The 20,646-nt window shown below is 35.6% G+C and overlaps 1 protein-coding gene across 1 annotated transcript in view; it reads left to right on the top strand.

Annotated features, from left to right (window-relative positions):
• KHDRBS3 (KH RNA binding domain containing, signal transduction associated 3) overlaps positions 1-14,787 on the top strand; it is a 94,353-nt gene extending 79,566 nt beyond the window's left edge. The window contains exons 8-11 of the mRNA XM_071553797.1: positions 7,247-7,305; positions 10,584-10,733; positions 12,107-12,163; positions 14,036-14,787. Coding sequence (XP_071409898.1) covers positions 7,247-7,305; positions 10,584-10,675 — 151 coding nt within the window. The 3' untranslated portion in view covers positions 10,676-10,733; positions 12,107-12,163; positions 14,036-14,787. The remainder of the gene's footprint in view (positions 1-7,246; positions 7,306-10,583; positions 10,734-12,106; positions 12,164-14,035) is intronic.
• The last annotated feature ends 5,859 nt before the right edge of the window (positions 14,788-20,646 follow it).

The following is a 20,646-nucleotide window of genomic DNA, read 5'->3' as shown; positions in this document are numbered from 1 at the left end:
GGCCTCAGCAGGATGATGTACAAATGCTGCTGGATATATGGGCTTTGGAGGCAAAATGTGGATGGTCAGGCTTCCAAATTAAGGTTATCAATTTAGAAATAACTTCTAAAATATATTACACAACAATTAACTTTCTACCAGTTTAAGATACCAAGAAAAGGAAGAGACTATATAGGCTCTCCAGGTTAGAGAGAGGACATCATAATTCACACTTGCAGTAGATAGTGAAGAGTATATATAGGGAAGGCTTATTTTCTCTGTTGTGGAGTACAGAATGAACTCCACTGGAAACTCACACTTGAAAGCCAATGTCTGTTAGTTGAATGAGAAATCAAACTGCATCAGTTCAGAACAGATTTTTGTCAGAGAACAAGTTTTTGTTCGACTCTTTTGCTGGTTGACAGTCAATATACCATGTCTGCTTACTAGCAGTAATTGAAAGTTGCAGTTTTATTTCTTACTATTATGTTATATTCGAGTTGCTTTCAAGGGAGGAAAAAAATCTTGCTTCTTTCTGTTGGTAAAGGAATAACTATTTAATTGGGAAGCTTCAGAAATGAGAAATGATTTCAGGAAAACTTTATAATTGTCTTAATTGTTTTTGTATTTTAGTTGAAATAGCAAGAGCTTTTGTACTTTTAAGCACAATTTTTATATAATTCAGATGACAGACAATGAAAAATATGATATTAGTAACCTGAGAACCATCATAACCAGGTTTGTCTTGGTGTAATCGTGTCATGGGAGTTGTATGTGCAACATCTGAAATGTTCATATTGATAGAAGTAGTGGAGCTCACATGAGCTCCAGGAAACAAGTCTTGTAGTTTAGTGGATTGAATTGTCCTGAAGAGGAAGAAATCTGCCTTGCTGCACTTGGAGAGACAAGGTATGGACCTGCTTTGTAAGGAAAGCACTGGTAAGATCTTGAACATGGTAGTGCATTGCTGTTGAGATCTGTCAGATGCTTCTGATTGTGCACCACTGTAAATAATTAAATCTAGCCTGTCTTTAATGAAATGTATTCCTTGATGGCACTTTTATTACTTTTGAGTTATAATCAAATACAACTGAGATGGAATGATATATTTTCTTTCAAATGTTCTTCAGTTTTAATTGATGAGTAAGGCCCAAATTTACAGAAAAGTGTTGAAAGTTGTACTGTTCCTTCAGTAAATTAAAAAGATAAGAAGGTATGATGTATAGCTCCTGGAGCAGTATTTCTAGTGCTGGAATGCTGACATAACATCCATGCAGTTTTTGAGGGTGATGATTATTAGAGGCAGTGTGGTCTTGTCCTCCAGTATGTGACAGATAACCTTGTCTTGAATAACAACATTTATGCAGGACTCCATGGAAGACCAAGAATTAGATGGAATAATACCCATAGCTCGTTTCAATATTGCAATGAATAGTCTCAAGATTTTTTGATGCCTCTCAGATCTTCACTGTTCTGTGCTGCTTCTACTTTCCTGAGTCTGTTTGGAGAGAAAGGGAAGAAAACACATCTTTCGATGTTGATGTTGGTTCATTTCTTTATTTTCCTAGCAGTTGGAGCATGTTTAGTACACACCTGAGTAGTTTAAGATGTCCAGTTTATTTTCCTCTGATAGTTTTGCAACCACCTGCTTTGCAAACCAGACGTGGTGTAGGGTGGCTGGGACTTTTTTTTGATTCACAAAATGCTGAATTTATGCTACCTGAGTTTAGTTTTTCTGTTGCTACTTTCTCACTTGATATAGGAAATTTTTGCCAGTGCTGTGTTTAGCATTTTTCGTGTTCTGGAATGTACTGTTGCATCATTCTGTTCTATTCAGTTTCAAGGTAAAGCTGTAGCTCCTGCTGCTGCTGTTCCTGAGAAGCCTTATTTGTTCCATGTGCTTCACTCACCTCTTCTCTTTGCCCTTTTCCTTTCCTCTTTTGAGAGATGAGACATGAGAATGTAGAGGGGATGGGATGGGAAGACTAATTGAGTACAGACAACAATAGCTGGACACTTCAGATGGCAAAACTGCTTTATGCGACTCTGTAGAGTTCTGCTAGTAATATGTAGATAGACATAGTTCTGTGCCTGGTAGGTAGCACCAGAATGCAGATGCCTCTGAGGGCATTTCTACCATAAAAACTAATTTCTAAATAGTGATACCTAAGAAATCCTTGGTCATCTTTTATGGTTATAGGTAATAGATTTGCTGTTTGTATTATCCATATTAGAGTACAATGAGCTATAATTTTAGGAAGATTGCATCATTTTCCTGTGTTTTATAAAGCTTACACATATAGGTCTCAAGTGCTTTCTGAGATTCTTTTATACAAACACAGACTGATGCAGGGTTGACAGTATGTACCAAAGAAACTTCTACTAAGAAGTAGCAGAACTAGGCATTACATAAAATCTATATACAAGATGCAAGAAAAGGTGTAGATCTCCTCTTGACATCCTGGATTTCTGCTGTGCTGTGCTAAGGTGGGTTGCAGAATATGGTGTTTTAGTGACCCACAGAAGCATTGAGAACAGATGCTCAGTGTTATGGAGTTAGGACAAGCTTCACTACAGTTATTGTTGTCTGGGCACTCTTGCTGTTTACTGTTGACACATGCTTTTTGTTACCAGAAACAGCTAAGCAAGGTGATCTGATAGGGATTACAGAAAGAGGCTTGTCTTTATGGAAGCATTCTCTTCAGATGTGATCATACCAGTCAGGGTCTATCATTTAAGAACTCTTGCTAGAGAGATCCTCATTTCTTCTTTCTCCTTTGCTGCTGTTCTGCAGAACTCTGTGGAAGTGCAAAGGTGATACTTGTGGAGCTGCTCATGGCACAAAAGGAAATGTTGGTGTTTGCAAGGATTTATTACCACTTTTCAGAAACTGCCCTAGCTTTATCTAAAGGGATCAGTCCGAAAATTACTTTTTGCTAATGTGGAAAGGAATAAACAAATTTTGGTCAGTCTTCCCTTAATGAGTGTTACTGGAAGCTGTACTGGTTGCAAAGGCTGTTTTTTTTTATAACTGAAGTTGAAGGAAGTTTCTGATTTCTCAGTGCTTAATCCTCGGATTGTCAGTGCTTACATCTGGGATTTTCCAGTGAACTAAAAGCTTTCAATGAGAGACCTTTTAATATCCCCTTAGCAATCAAGGCTCCTTGCCACACTGCTTTGGTCATTATGCCATTTCTGTGTTTAAAACCATTCTAAAAGGTGCCTGTAACAAATATAAAGAGCTGTGGCAATACCATGAATTAATCGCAATATATTTTTGCTTCCTTTGTGCATTTTTGGAAGTACACTTAGACTGTGTGTTTTATCTGCCTGCTTTGGGATTGTACCAAAAATAGCCTAGTGACCTCTTGTGGTATGGAATCATAGAATCATTAAGTTTAAGAAAGACCTTCAAGGTGAGTCCAATGTTTGAGTAAACAGTACCAGGTCAACTGAACCATAGCATTCAGTCTCACATTCAGATATTTCTTGAATGCTTCCAGGGATAGTGTCTCCACTCCCTCCATGGGTGGGTAGTTGTAGGGAGCAATCAAGTCTCCCCTGAGCCTCCTGATCTCCGGGTTAAACATCCCCAGCTCCCTCAGCAGTTCCTCATGTGATTTACTCTCCAGACCCTTCTCCAGCTCTATTGCCCTTTTCTGGATTTGTTCCAACACTTTGATGTCTGTCTAGTGAGGGACTCATGAGAGTTAGGTTGAAACTACCCTTCTGTTGATATCTGTCCCAAGAGAATTTTTCCACATCTCTAGAGAGAAAAAAATAATAGTTTAAATAGTATAAAATGTAAAAGTTCTTCAGGACTTAAACATCTTGTCAAGAGCAGTTACCTCTATTTGTTTTTTTCATAAGTATTTGTTCTATTATGGTTCATCAAGATATTTTCAGAAACAAACCAGCTTAGCAGAAAACCCTGAGAAACTTGGGTCATATTCCCCAGGACCTTTGAAGGTTTATGATGAATATCTCTAAATTAAAGTATTTTAAGACACTTTTCACAGCACAGTGATTCTAGAAAAATGGCAGGAAGCTTCCCAGCCCTCTTTCACTGGGTAAAGGCTTAGAGAAGCACTTCTATTTCATCAGTGATGCAGGGCTAAAAATCTGAGTTTACTCGCTCTCTAGCTCAGGCTGTTTCTCTAACAGAGAAAACAGTGACCTCCCCTTGTCCTTATATAAACTACTTAAGCCTCACTTCACACTTTCTCTAAGCATTGTAGGATTACTGCTCTGCCCTCAGCAACTAGAAACAACATACTTAAGTTTATTGTTATTTGCTAATCCTTCCATAGCATTATGTGGTTCCGAGTTTTTATGTTGACAGGGAAAATCAAAGCATTTTCTCTTTTCCATCTGTCTTCTCTCTTGTCAGCTCAAAGCCATTGTGCTGGAATGGGAATACAAAAGAATTTAAATACAAACGGATATAAACAAAGGCTCTGTATGTACAGAAGATCTGAACCACAGCTGATCCTCCAGTGTTGATTGCACTTGTACCATTTACTTGATGATTAGGAAGATGCCTGAAAACTCAGCTGGCTATGCCATGTAATCCAATTATTCATCTAAAAGAGATGAGTAAAGAAGTATAGAAAAATTAAGAAAATTATCTCAAGGAGAAATTTTGCATCTGAAAACATAGGAACTCCAAGCAGAATGTTCCATATTTAGTCTTCCTTGATTAAAAAGGAAAGGATCCATGTCATGTTTTTTGCCTCTTTCTGAAAGGAAGGAGTCCCATGAGGTAAATAAGAAAATGAACTGATTTTGTGGATTTGTTCTCCTTTCTATGAAACAATGAAAGGAAGGGGAGCAATCTGAGTTTCCTGAGTTTTAGTGGAAAGTGTCCCTTGCCCATGGCAGGAGGTTGAAACTAGGTCATCTTTAAGGTTCCTTCCAACCCAAGTCTTTATTATTTTATGAAAAGGGCTTTCTTTGCAGAATAAATCCATTAAAGGAAAATAGTTTTAGTAGTCTTCAATCAGAATGCTAAGATGTCAGAGAACCCAGATAAAGAGTCTAAATGTCAAGGATGATTTTAAACCAAAAATGCATATCATACCTTCTGTCCAGAGGAAGAATTTTTTATGTAGATACTTAAGTCCTTGCAGCAGAATTGACCTCAACTAGCACAGTTAATGAGTTCAAATGAACATTTTAGAAGTTTGGTATTGCAGGCTGCTCTGACTAGGTTTCCTTATAGCCTGTGGTTGCTTTTGAAAAAATACAATTCTGTAAGATGTAATTTAACAGTACTAGATGTTTTTGTAATTCTCTAAAAAAACCCAAAACTCTGTTACTGGTGAAACAAAAAAATCATTTTTTAAATGTTTGATTTTTTTTTGTTTGGTTTGGGGTTGGGTTTTGGTTGTTGTTGTTGGTTGTTGTTTTTTTTTAATACAGAACTCCTTACAGCCTTCTGTTGCTACCCTTTTCTTTGGATCTTTAACTTGTCTCTTCTGAAGCCTTGGGTTGGCTTAATGTGCAGTTGAAAGGAGAGTGTTGACATTGCTCATAGAACACAAATGAAGTAGAGCAGAGAGCACTGAATTGCACTGGGCAACGTCCCATGGTAACTTGTACTTTTTGGATAGATTAATAACTTTGTCCGTTAATAAAGATGGGTAAGATTTCTTCCTTTCTGATTTTATTCATTTTGCAATTTATATGCTGTAAAATGAGTCATTCTTTTGTTTAATAGATATATTAGATCTGTGAAATGAGACCCTGCAAAGTCATTCTGACAGGATTGACAGACACAGGGATAGGGCTCAGGTGCTGTAGGCTTCTATGGTGAATGACAGCCTCAAAATAAATAGTCAAGTACTGTGTGGAATAATAGTGAGTGTCAGTTTTAAGGTGATTGTCACAATTAAGACTTGTTTTATCACTGGCTGCTGCAGGACCTTTGTTTTTCTGAGGTCCTCATCACATGGACTGAGAAACCATAGATAACATTTAGGTTGTATAGAGATATTTTTGCCTTCAGAAAGTGTTATACCAGCAATAACAAATACTCACCTAGGCTTTTTATTTATGCATTTGCACACATGAGAACTGTAATTCTTCTAGCCCAGTTATCTTGTGTGATTTAAAACTTTTTAGTTAAAAGAAATCCAAAACCAAACAAACTCAAACTAAACCACAAACAATCCAAACATAACCAATTGTCTTTTGTCAGTTTAGAAGTGATTGTGATGTGTTGTTTTTATACAAATGCTTTACCTGCTAATTCATGCTAGGCCTATAAAATTAGGATATTTTGCTCTGGTGTTCATTTTGTTAGCAATCAATCTAGACTTAGAAACATTGTCAATATTAGTAATTACTTGCTAGTGATCATATATTAGTGATTTCCTTCTCGCTCAGGAGGCATTGGCTTGGTAGCTACAGTTTTCTGAATACTGTAAGGCCTAAGTTGGGCTGTGGTTAGAAAGAAAAGAGAAGAAACAATTAAGACACTTGCTGTTGATGTCCTGCAAACTGTGTAAAACATTACATATTGCCAGACTTACATGAAATATGAAAGCACAGTGGAATAGTATGTATATCAGGATTGTTCTTCAATTTCCATTCAGAGATCTTACTAGAAATATAAATAAAATGGAACACTGGTTTAGTCCCTGGTTATAGTATTCTGTAGTTTTGAGGATTCACAAGTATGTAAGATTTCTGCTTTTAATGTAGTTCATTTTGTCATTTTCTGCCTGTCAAAATGGTAGCATTTATACGTGTACATATCTGTCTTGTTTTGAATACATTGGAAGTTGTACAGGTATAGCAGCTATATAATCCTCCAGTCAGCAGGTTGCTTGAGCTTTATTACATTTTTGTTAGTGAATTCAAAGATGTATAGGCAAAATATTAGGCAACAGAAGATAATGAAAAGCAGTTTATATGACAAATGAATTGGTTCAGTCGCTAGACATCCAGTTCTTTAATTGACAATTGTTGTAAGGTCTTCTACCTTCACAGCTATAGGTGTAATTTTAACTATAAAATTTCCACATCCACATTTACAATGAGGGGCTCTATGATGGAAAAAAGTCCTAAATGAAAGTAAATATGGTTTCTAATTAACGAACAAGCAGGATCTCAGTTTTTACTCACATGGATGCTTATCTTTCTCCTCTTAGGGCATGTCTATCCTTAAAAGCTTTCTTCTTTTCAAAGGTAGAATGTGTAATAAGCATTGCTGCTCATAACTGGTTTAGCTCTCATTCTTTCCACTTCCCTTTTTCCCCCACAGTGGAGCAGATTACTATGACTACGGCCATGGCCTGAGTGAAGAAACATACGACTCTTATGGTGAGTAGCTTTATGAGCTGAATGACTGCAGTAGTAGACTCTTGAAAAAATGTAATCAAAGAAAAATTTCCATTAGGAAAGCCTCAGCTCTGGGGTGGATAACAGCTGTTCAGGGATTTCTGTGCTGTCACAGAGCTCCTTGTGTGCTCATTGAGAAAAATACTGAAGGGGGTTTCTGTGGTCTGTTAGGTGATGTATTTGTGTGAAACTAAAATTAAAGAAATAGAAAAAAATAAAATCTAAATTGTGCTGCAAGCACCTGTTTCATGTCACATTTAATGAGATTTAAAGAAAGAAATGCAAGTGTAGGACATTTTTCCAGAACTTTTGGCTGCCAAAAGCAAATGCCTCTAGTGTGGCATAGCTGGCATTGAGACCTGGTACAAGGTAAGAATATGCTGAAGCTCCCAGCTGAACTGGGGCCTGAGAGTCTTTTAGTCTCACCTGGTCTTTTACTATTAGTTCATTTTCATGCATAGGTCTTGGGAAATCAAGCAGGAAGTCATTATGTAAAGGTTAGGGAAGTGCTTTAGGTATCTAATAGACACGAGGGCAGCAGGTTACTCTATACAGAGACAAAACAATGCATAATGAAGCAAAAAACATATGCTGGTGGTAAAGATCACATTTTTTTAATACAGAAATGGGGTAGTGACAGGTTTAATTAAAGAAATCTGTTAAGGGTTAGGAGCACAAAGCATGATAATAGGCACCTTTGCTTAAGGGATAAATGTTAAATCTCTGGCTAGAGATCAGAGAAATATAATCTAGGGTTCTCAAATCTCAAGCATTTGAGGATTATTAGTAGCTAATCTAAAAGTTGTGATTCTGGGTAGTGGCTGCTTTGGTGATTTTAGACATCTACTTAATTTTCCATGATCTATTTCTCTAGCTCCCTTTGGGTGCTTCCTGCTCAAAACTAAAATTACCTCAGCCGAGTTGTGATAAATGCACCTAATCCAGTAGTTTGCCCAATGTCATCTGTCTAAGGGATCCCTTTTAGCTTAAGGGAAAACTCAGTTCATCAAAAGAAGAGGTCACTTGAAATTCCTTTCTCCCCCAGCACTTTCAATTGGTGTTGATATATAGCTTAAATCTTTATTTCAGCATTAAAATAAACTATTTGCCATTGTAAGCCTGATATTTCGAAGACTATTTCATTAATGCAAAATTGATGGGGGAGAAAATGTATGAAACTGCTTAATGTAGATAGACTGATGGGGAAAAATATGGATTGCGGTATTTAAGGTTGAAAATATGGATTTCTCATTGCTTTTGCATTTAAAATTGGTTTTCTATTTATCAAAGCACAGCCACTCAGAATATTAAGTGATGTATTTATTCAAGTTGAGAGGAAGACTATAAATACCTTGAAGAATGATTATGGGTTACAGCCACTGAAGTTTCTGCACATATAAATAGTTATACACTTTATTTCTTAACTAGCTGACAGTGAAATATATCCTTTAAATGTAGAGTTAGAGACTAATAACCATCTTCACTGTATATAAAGAACATTAGGTACCTCAAACTAAAATTCCTAAGCGAGCAGATAGTTGGCTCATGGTGAAAACTCAGATTCTCAGGAGATACCAGAACTTCCTTCTCTGAGACACTCGTGTGACAATCCAGAGTATATAGGAAGAGTATCAATATTTTTAGGCTTTGAAGCCCTGAACGGCACCAAAATGAAACCTGATAAAACCCTAAGGTAACTTTACTGATTTGACCAATTGCTTGAAGAAGAGCAGCTATTCCCTGAAACTGTAACCAAGACAGCTTTTTACACTTAAACAGTTCCTTTCAGTGGTGTTTTAAGAGCCAGGATATTAATTTTTACCCCTCACTAAGTTGTCCTTACTGTTACACTCAGGCTCTTCTTTTTTAATGTTAGCCTTGTGTTGTGTGATGAGGTAGCACAAGAGGTTGATTCTCAGGTGTGTTACTTTGTTATCACATTCCTGTGGAACTTACTTGAGGTACAAGTTTAATTCTTTCAGCCTTACACCAAATTTGTGCTCATTCCTTTTACTTCTTAAGCAAATGTCCTGACCACCTAGATGTGATTTATAACCTGGACTCTGCAGGCGCCACCTACATTATTAAAGTAGCTAGAATGAAGCTTCTATGAAAAGATGGTGAAATTTAACCCCTGACATATGGGATTCTTGTAATTTGATTTCATATATCTCCTGTCAGAGCAAGTTTCATTAACATTCAAAGTACAGGGATTCTTTGACTTTGATATTAATTTTTTTAATTGACTACAAAGACTAAAGTGTAGGCATCACTTTGTCTGCCACAGGTTCAGATTCCACCCTTAATTCTCTGAATTGTATTAGGTTCACTTGGGCACCTGTCTGTTAAGAGCTGGGCAATTCTCCAAAAGTAGCTGTGTAAACACATTGTTTTAAGGTTTGCTTTTTGGGTTGTGGATTTTTTGTGTTGTTGTGGGTTTTTTTTCCCTTTTTTTTGTTTTCCCTCCCCTTGCAAGGGTGATATAGTACTCTGATTTGGCTACTTGATTGAGTGGACCTAAGTACTGTTTCATTATACCCATTTGGCCATGGGTTTTCCTTCTTGTAAATGCCCAGCACAGTAGGTCTGACTCTAGTTTAAGATAATAATTTTATGACTTTTTTAAAATATTCATTGCCATTAAAAGGCAGTAGGATTATAGGGCATTAAATATAGCAAATTTATTTTCCAGTCAAAATTCAAGCAATACTCCTTGTCCTTTTTTTTTTAATAATCTGCCTTTCTATTTCTTGCATTTTAGAGGTGTGTGTTACAGTAAAATGGGATGTTGGCCCTAGGATGTTAGAAGCCACAGGTGTTTGTAGTGATACTTGAGGCTTGGATTGCATTTTTGTATTAGACCTAAATTGGTATTGATGCAAAGAAACTTATTTCTGAGGGTAGCTTATTTTCTTATACATAATTTATACCCTCCATTCATTTTATCCTGTTATAATTATTGATAGGTCTGCTACTGGAGCTGACATTTCTGTGCATTTGCAACAAGCAGGTCCAGCTGAATGCCAGAGGCCTAAGTACTTTTGCCATTAGCCCATCACAGTTCCTGCTCTTTCATGCTGAGAAATCATTGTGGAATAGCTTATATATGTGTTGTACCCAGATATATTTTGGTTCAAAAGTTAGACTGCACTTTGTATGCTTTGGTTTTGGTAAACAGAATGTGGCTATCTAATGTACAAATAGAGAAAAAGAGTACAGCATCTCTGGAAGTGATCTAACCATATTTTTCTTGCTTGTAGGCCAAGAAGAATGGACAAACTCACGACACAAGACACCTTCTGCAAGGACAACAAAAGGAGTCTACAGAGACCAGCCATATGCCAGATACTGATTGTACTGTCTGATGTTGTGAAATATCCAATCTCCACCAGTCCTGTATACTGTTCAAAGTAATTTTTTCTATGAACGATCCCTTTTTATTAACTCAAAGTGCATAAAAAATCTGAATGGATGGACTGAACTTAAAATATTTTGTTGAAAGAACAACCTGGACAGAAAGATATGTAAAACAAGGAATTTTGTTATTTCCAAACTGTATTTGAAAAAAATAGGTGATCAAAAAATAACCTTTTGATTAACTAGTGTTAAACAAAAAATAGGTTTACTAAATACGTTAGTCCATTCTTTATAACATAAGCGTAACCTTTTATTTTAAAGGGTTTCAACAATTTAGTTTCTAGTTTTTATTTTCAGCCATTTGCTAGATTTTCTCTTTGCAAAGATGCGTAAAAAGGGAAGCAAACTACAAATGCGAATAATGTGGTATTTTGTAACTCAAGTCTTGAAATGTTCTGTAGTGTTAAGCAAAGTTTTACCCTTGCTTGATACTAAATAAACTTTTGAAAGAAAAATCAGTGTGTGTGAGATTAATTTTATGCTTTATCTTATAATAAAACTTCATAAATAGTAGTAAACAGGGAGAAATGTTTAACAGTGATCGGCATAAAAGGCTCATATTAAACACTGCGGTACTTCTTTTAAAACAAAATGGTTTAAACCTAAATGTATCTCTCTATATACTCACAGTAGATATAAATGCTGTTTAAAGTATCCAAATGGTATGGATCTGCTTAAGTGCAACATTAAGTCAAAATATTTTTGTTAAAAAAATGGTTTTAAAATAGCTAATGAATTTTCTGGAAAAAGATGTGACTAGTTTTCATCTTGTTGAGCATTTTTTCACTAGTGCAACTTTGGAATTTTTATGAGACTTTTGATACGTTAATGACCACCTCGCTCCGTGCTGGAAGCAATAAACACAAAGCTTTTAAAGACTTTCTGACTTGACTAATTGAGGTCGCTTTCGTCAGAGGCAGAGGATGTGTAACCCTTAAAACGGTCTTCATTTGCCAAGGTAAATAAATCAAATTAGATTTTAATCTCACTTAAGTTATCTTAATATAACCAATAAAAACAGGGAGGTTATAACTTAGAAAGTTTCATTTTAGATTGTAGGGAAGACTTTGAGGACACCTAAATTCTCATTTTAAAATATTTAATTTGTATTAGTCATCTAAAAAGCCTTAGCTTAGCTAGTTAAATTTGGACAAACTATTCCCTATTAAACAACTGTAAAACCTCATAACCAGTAGTTTGTAATATATTACTTTCCCATAAATTCTAGTAACTTAAACATTACAAATGCTTTTTGTTAAGCGTTAAGTTTCTATTAATTATAGCTTGATTTACATTGTTTTCTTTATTTTTTATTTGAAATTCTTTGAAATTTACTAAAAATCTCTCTTTTTTCCTCTCTTGTCAGGAAACACACCTCCTTGGGCAGCCAAGAGTACAAAAACCTTCATCTGCTGATGTTTTGGTAGGTATCTTTACTCATCTGTGAAATTATTAAATAAATAATAATGCAGCTTTTGATCAGGTCCTTAGTTCTTAATTCTGCATGAAGCTTTAATTTAGGTATCTTTGGCTCTGTTCAGTTCTGATGGGAAAAGTAATGGATTTAAGCTACCATTAATGAGGACATTAAGCTGTCAGTGTGTGGACACTCCTCTGGCTGTTTATTGAAAGGTGTACATAGTTATGACATTTCAACCAATTACTTCATTGCACAGAGGAAGCTGAAGAAAATGAGTGCAGACTGATTTTTGATGACATCCATTGAGAAACATTAGCTAAAGAATAGCTAGCTCTACTCTTTAACTGTCTTTATGCTCAGATGGTGTATATTTTAACAGACTTTTTTCCCATTTGGAATGGTAATTCTTCCTGCTAATCTCATGATCTCAGTGCCTTTAGTTGACAAGGCTCAGATAAATAGAGCTCTCTACTGTGAAATATTGCATACATTGCACTGCCCCTGTATTTACTGTGTATTTACCACAGTAAATTTAAGAGGCTGCTGTCACAGGCTAAGGGAACCTTTTGTACGTACAGAATGGCTTAGAACAATCTTGAGTGTTTTAAGGGTTTAAATCAAAGTACTCTTTAAGGGTAGAAGAGCTTGAAGAAAATTTCTGCCCTTTGGGGCTGAAGGAGCAAAGATTTAACAGAAACTGCTAAAACTGTGATGGCAAAACTGAATATATAAATATAATTTAAAAATATTTATAGCAGAATTGGCCAGACCTTTCTCTTCACATCTTAAATCACATAGTATAATGAGTTACATAGGAAGTGTTGATCTGCAAACATCAAGTATTATATTAAACATGCACAATAAAGGGTTGAAACTAAACTATCTAATAGTGAGGATGGCTAGTAGATAAATGAGTGAATCAGAAGTGAATTCAGTGTTCTCTAATGTTTATCTGGTACTTTTTTAATGCCATCTTTTCTTAGTGCCTCCAGTATGGAGGTTGAATATATTAGCATGCATTTCTGCCACTCCTCTGCTACTTTGCTCTAAAGTCCAGAAAATTAGTTTGGTTTAAGTTTCTTTTGGGAGTGGAAAAGTGTCTCTTCCTGAAGCAAAGACTATTTGGGTGCACCATTGAATGATTGCCATATGAATTCGCCATATGAATTCACCACATGAATTGAGCCTTCCTTCTTCCAAAGCTCCACATTGATAAATCTTAGTCTTTCTTTTTCCTGTGTTTTCATACTGATTAAAAAAAAAAAACCAAACTATAAATTCTTAGTTTCTATACATATGTGCACAATAATTACATTGATTCAAACAACTGGTATTAGGTACTCTTCAAAACTAAATATTTGCAGTGCAAAACTTCCCTTGACAGTTCCTAAAATGACATGCACTAGCACTGTTTGCTATTGCATTTCTCATGTGTAGTTTCTGTGGAGTAGTCTCTGAAATGTAACTCATTAGATTTTGAAAAGAGGAAGAAATAATCTAGAAAGGTCTCTAAATTAAAAGAAAAAAAACCCAAAAAATCGATGTAGAGCGTAGCCTTTCTTCCATTGTGACAAATTAACTTAGAAGTGTGCTCATCCTAGTAGAGTTTTGTGCTCTGACACTGGTCTGTTACTGCATGTTACTGGTCAAACAAGTCACGTTAATGGTTGTTATTAATTTGCCTTTTTTGAATATTTTTATAGCATTTGCACCAAATTCCAATGGCAATTCCTGCAGTGGTTTCTGTAAATCTACATACATTTATTATATGCATAATTGCCTGATTCCACTGCTTATAATCTGACAGTCTTCAGAGAATTCATGGTTGCCTGTCTCAGGATATATACAAATAAATTGTATTTTGCTCTTTTTCAGGAACTTCTGCCATGTTAATTATGGACTGCTTAGAGCATTGTATTTATCCGTGTGCCCAGACACCAGCGAGAGGCTACAGAGTGTGAAAATCCTGCTCAGTATTTCTTGTATTAAAGCCTTAAAGTGTATAACAGTATACACTTTTTAAAATAATTGTATATTTAACTCTGAATTGTATAGTGATGCAACTATGTTTTATTTGGAGCTCAATAAAGAATTTCCATTTAAGTTCCTGTTACAAAGCAATAATGCAACCTCCCGTTCCTTTAAGTGACTCTTTTTAGCCTTATACAGCAAGTGTAAGAGAGTATGTGAGGTCTCATGACGAGAATGTAAATGCTTTGGGAAATAGCTTGTCTAATGTATGAACAACATGGATAAGTTAAAAGGAAGGTTGGTGGTTTATGTGGAGGTTTTTCTTGATAGCTAATTGTAAGCAAGTCTGCTCAAAACAAGACTCTTGGCTAGAAATGATGCTCCAACTTCCATTTCTTTCAAAAACTTGTATACCATGAAGGTGTTTAATCTCTGACAATTATACTATGCTGCTTATTCTCTTTCACTTGGTGTTTGATGCATAGAAATGTTTTCTGTAATACACACTCACAGGTTTTCTAGTAGTAGAGTCTTGGATGCTGTTTTTACACCTTGATAAATCTTGTATCCAACAGTCTTGTTTCCTCAGTGCTTTCTGTTTTATATTAATTGTGATTGTGATAATTTGTAACAGAAATAAAATTCTGATAATTTAATTTCTTGTATTCTTTTTCCTAAATACTACTTGCAAAGCATGTGTGTCCCATTCCTTGGTTATGGATCCATCCAATGAGTTTTTCTTCACTGAATCTCAAATTCGTCCCAACAGAAGCATAATTTGGTTCTTTCTCATTCTGATTTGAAAATAAGCAATATCAGCTGAAAATTTCACATCAAAATACAACCTCTTTAGCAAATTTTCATAACTTCTAATTCCATATACTGACTATTGAAGAATGGCTTTGAAATTATGGGGATGTGGGTAAAATTAAGATTGTATTAACCCTGGCACTGATCAAAGAGTCATCAGTAAGACATAATTTTTCATACATGGTAAAAACTGACTATAAAAGAAAATATTTTTAACCTTCAAATATTTAAGGTGACTTTTACAAGTTAATCTGTCAATCTGGAGTTTTCTCTGCCATCTTCTTTTACTGTCCTAAAACTGCATTTCTAAAATGTTTTCCACAGCAAGCAATAGTAATTATTTAAATAAGTGAAAAGCAAAATCCAAAAAAACCTTTGAGTAAGCACAAGAGATGTATAAAAATGATTTCCTTCAGACTGACAGACAGGAGCCTCTGGAGTGGAACAGCACCTAACATTTCAAATGCAGGCAAAATGAAAAAATCTGTATATAGATACTGTGTGTGGAATTTAGATAAGCAGAATGCAATTTCACTTGCTGTAATTTGGACTGGACACCAGGATTACTGACACAAGCTCATTTGAGGAGAGCTATGAACTGTTCAAGGAGTGAAGTATCGAGCCTTCCACTCTGGAGTCATGAACAGCAAAGCTCCTCAATGGCAATACTGAAATATTTTGCTGGTGTGACTTAGCTTTGATAGTCACACATTAAAATATCTCACAGATGTGGTACATTTTTCTGAGGCCTTGTCTGATTGTTGAGTGGCCAAACACAGGAACCACAGGGGTCCAGTCGAGGTGGGCTGGCTGCAGCCCATCCAGTTGTTGGTGTTACAAGTACTTTGCTTCATTTCACTAAAAACTTTAGGACTGACTTTCTCTGGCCTTTGCAACCTGGACTTCAGGCTCTTCTAACCCAAAGCATTCTCTGATTCTATGACTCCATTTCTCCTGAGTTTTATTATAGAAGTTCATGTCCTGTGGTTGTGTCTGGGTCTCATGGGAGTAGCTTTGCCATTCCCTTTAGTAGCACACAAAGACATTCAGCCTGCCTGTGCTGTCATTAGTGACTTTGCACTGTGGGAGAGTCCTGATGATCTGTTCCATGACACCAATCCTTCATGACATCACCTTATTTAAAAGGTTGTAAGCAAGGACATGAGCCTGCTGCTTCAAGTGAATTGTCCAGTCTGCATCACAGCCTTCCCAATATTGTCTTTGCTATCTAGGGGGCATCCACACATTTAGATATATAATAGATGCATGAAAAAATGTTCCCTTACTTATGAATTAGAACAAAGTTTCCGGTCATACATCTTTTTAAATAATGTTGCAGAGTGTGCATTTCAAGTTGGAACTTCATTCTTCTGGGCAAAGGAACTGAAAACTCAAAGCTCAAGCTGCCAATTTAAAATTGAAAAATTTAAAATTGAAATACATAGTAATGATTGGGCATAAATAGAATCAAATCTGTTCTTGAGTGGTTCTACTTCCATTTCTCCACACAGAACACTGAAATTTTTTAAAAACTATTTTAGCATTATCATTGGATTTTTGTAGTAAGTTCACAAATGTGTTCTAAAAGACCAAAGTTGTAGCAGAATTTCTATGTTACCAATGCCTTAAAAACACCATTGCTCTTGCAGCTGAAGTAAATTCACACCAAGAATTAGAATATCTTTTGACTTTTTAACTTTATGAAAAAGACTAATTAGATGAAAGGGCTGAGAATAATTTTTACAAGCTCAGCAGTTTTGCCCAAGACAGCTGCATTTGTTTAATGGGGAGAAAAACTCCCTTGGTAATGGAAATTATTGAAGATATTTAGTATTGAAGGAGATATTGCAAAGATAAATGTTTGTGCAGCCTCAAATACTTCATTGTGCATTGACCCTTGTCTTGAGGCAGTCTTTCTGCATGATTGCAAGTCAAGAGAACATCTCTGAAAAACTTTTTAAAGATACTTAAGCTGTAGCCAAGGGCTGAAATAAAGCTGCTTTGCTGCATAGTTCTTTTTTAGGTTTGTCATTGGGAAAGTATTAAAAAGGTATGAGATATTGACATTCCTAAAAATTGTAAATCAGAAAACAGGCTTAATGCAAACTTAACTTTTCAGTCAAAGTTGTACTTGAAAATCATTAAATTAAAATTATTTATATTTAATAAAGGTTTATGTAAAATCTATCAGGAATCTATATATCCAGTAATCAAAATAGCTCATGTTTTCAAGATAGAAAGTCACTGAACTACAATTCCTGACTTAACAAGATTCTGATCTTATTAGCCAGAAAAAAAAAAATATAGATCAATCCTCAGAGTTGAGTTACTGCTTTTGCAAAGCTGAATTCTAAACTACTTCTTTATGCCTAGAACCATTTGGTATAAAATAGCTTAAATAGTCTTATCTTCATATTCTTACTGAAATTTAGAAACAAGAAAATTTTCATCTGAAGCGAAAGTCTGGCCCTTTTCTGAAAATAATGGGAAGTTGTGGGTTTTTTTCGCTGACCTCCATAGATTGACCTTTTTTCTCCCTCTTACACAAAACTTAGTGAACTGCTCCAAATGCTTGCTCAAACAGTAACCTGCTAACTCAATAGTTTGTTATCCTCTGTGCCAAAAGAGTAAGTGATAACTTGTGGTCTTGCTGTTGATCAGGTTGTGAAAGGTCCTGATGTCCTAAATATCTCATGAAGATGAAACAATTTTTTATTCATTTGATTGCATACTTTGTTTTTTCACTTCTGTTAAGAGTTGAGGTTTCTTAGCGTGGAGGTAGCTGAAAGCAAATATGTAGACTCCATCTCAAAGAATGAAATACTTTTATTAAGGATATGCTACCAAAAAAAACCCAAAAGTACATTTGTCTCTGAATTAATTCTTCTAATAATGCAACTGCCAGTTCAAAAAGACTGCTACAGAATTTCATTGCTAAATGTGAATTCAAGGACTTCGGGCTTTTGCTAATCATTTTGCAATATTTATATTTCAATAAAAATTTTACTGTTTAAAGAATTCAATAGCCCTTTCAGGGTAGTTAATTACAGCTTGAAATCAAATGAGAAGACTAAATAACTAAAGTATGGGGAATGCTGCCTGCATGCGTGTTGGAAATCATCTGACTAACTGTTGATTATCAGAATTACCCACATGTGAAAATTGACCTTATTTTGGTTAGTAAAAGTTTCACTTTTTTTAGCACTTGAAGCTCTAAGTTGAAATGGCTTGAATAGAAAATTTCCTTAGATATTTAAAGTATTTCAGTGATGATTTTCTAAAACAGCATATTATTAAGAAAAGTGTGTGCAGTTTTTTTCATTATTCACTTGAAGACTATTTTTTTTACATCAGAAATAAGGTCCCTGTTAGACCTGACAGAATTTAGGAATTATAAATCAAGAAAGCAGAGGGGATCCTGAGGGAGTTAGTCCTCCTGAAAGAACTGTGGGATGAATGCATAAGGGGCTGTGGAAAAATTTGGTAGTATGTTTGAAAGTGGTAACTATGAATTCAATTTATTACACTAATTACAGGTTTGGGGAAATGAAAATGGAAAAATAATGTAAGCATACTGTACAACAGGAAACTGGGTGAGGGATTGGGAAGACAGGTTTTCAAAAAGCAGGATAAAGACTAAAAGGCATTTTGGATTTCAAATTCTGGAATAGAAGAGGAAAGCCTCCATGTTCCAGAGCATATGTTTCCTGAGCTAGCTTGGGAAACTATGCAATACATGATTTAAGTTCTTGGTTATTTATTTTTGGTTTTGTTTTCTGGGTACTTGGTTGGTTGGTTGGTTGATTGGTTGGTTGGTTGGTTTTGTGGTTTTTTGCGGTTTGGGGTGGTTGGTTGTTGGGGGGTTTTTTGGTGTTTTTTTGTTTTGTTTTCTTCTTTTTTTTTTTCCTTTTGTGTGTGTCTGTGTGTGTGTGTGTGTGTAGACAATTCCAGCTATTGTTCCCTGGAATTTGCTCTTGATTTAGACATATTTGATGTTAGGAAGTTGAAGTGATGCATCCTAATTCAGAGGGGTTATGGCCTATGGTAACTAAGACTTTTTTTTCTACCTTTATGTGGTCTGACATTGAAAATCTTCAAATAGCAGGAATAATTTCATTAATTTTTGGTGATATACTTCAAAGATATAAGCACATAACTTATAAATGCCACAATCAATACCTTTTTGAAAGGTCACTTTGTGGATGACTGAATAATATTTATATGCGTGTGTACATAATTTAATGTATTTGGTAAGGGCTCTTCAGAAGAATAATTCAAAGGACAGAAGATGATATCTCACTGTGAGAGACTTAAAAAGCTTGATTATGGTTTATAATTGCTCACACAGGGAGAAAATAACAAGTACTAAATTACTCTAATCTAGTAGTGAAAAAAGTAAGAACTAATGCTGAGTAAAAACCCTGCAGTCTTAAATGAGAAATTAGTCTCAAATGAGAGTGATTAACCACAGCAGCAGGCTACATGCAAAAGAATGGGCTTCTATTGGTTTTCCTACATGGCTGTTAGATTGAATGATCTAATAATTGTGTCTGAACCTGAAAGTCATGGATCAGCGATTGTTGTATAATAATTCCAACTGTCACAAGAAAGCAGTTTTTTAAATCTGATTTTCAGTCCAGTAATCTGTGAGACTAAAGATAATCAAAAATTCCTTTTATTAACAAGGATGAATTCTCTATTTCTGTGTATATGTTATATATGTACTGTCATGTCTTACTGCATTTACGAACTGAAAACAATGTCAGTTGGTATTTGCTGATGCTGACACACCAACACAACTCTTGTTCCTCATGCAAGCTACATTTAGAAATTCTGAATATTGCTGTGGTTACCTTACAAATTGTGCTTTTGGGAAAAAAACAACATCTACTTATTAATTTAAAAGAAGGATTTAAATTTAGGTAAAGAAACAGGTTGGATTTTTCAATTCTGACTTCGATATTTACAACTCAGATGACAAACTCTTGACTATTTGCCCAGGCTTCCGTTATCATCAACCAAGAGAAACAAGCTCAAAGGATAAATCAACTTTTTGAGAGGGAAGTACATTGAGCTCAGGGGACTGACTCATCCTCTGAAAGCACCTGCTTCTTCCCTCTTGACTCATGTGGGTGATTAAACTTATTTGGAGGTTTAAACCTTAGATGTCTGAAGTGAAGCATGATGAATCTCACTCATATTTCTGTTCCAAAACCAGCTTTGTTGATACTGGAAAACAGCAGCAATTGATGATGTCTGGGAATAAATAAATACTCAGAGAAAATCACTGAAGACAACTCTCATAGCAGTGGGTGTAGAAGACATGGTTTGCTACATAGTATGGAATCACAGAATCATTAAGGTTTGAAAAGACCACTAAGATCGAGTCCAGCTGTGATCCCAGCACTGCCAAGTCCACCACTAAACTATGTCTCTCAGCCCCCCTCTGCAGGTTTTTGAACTCTTACAGGGACAGTGGTTCCTTCACTGCCCTGGACAGCCTGTTCCAATGCTTGACCAACCTTCCAGTGAAGAAATATCCAATCTAAACCTCCCCTGATGCAACTTGAGGGGCTGTTTCCTCATGTCCTATCATTTGTTACCAGGGAGAAGATTCCCATCCCCACCTGGCTACATCCTTTCAGGGAATTGTAGGAAGCACTAAGGACCCTGCAATAGAGGGGACTGTTTTAAAGAGGTAGGAG

The sequence above is a fragment of the Pithys albifrons genome, chromosome 4 (genome assembly GCF_047495875.1).
Source record: "Pithys albifrons albifrons isolate INPA30051 chromosome 4, PitAlb_v1, whole genome shotgun sequence".
Classification (NCBI taxonomy): domain Eukaryota; kingdom Metazoa; phylum Chordata; class Aves; order Passeriformes; family Thamnophilidae; genus Pithys; species Pithys albifrons.
This window is presented reverse-complemented; position numbering and strand designations above follow the sequence as displayed.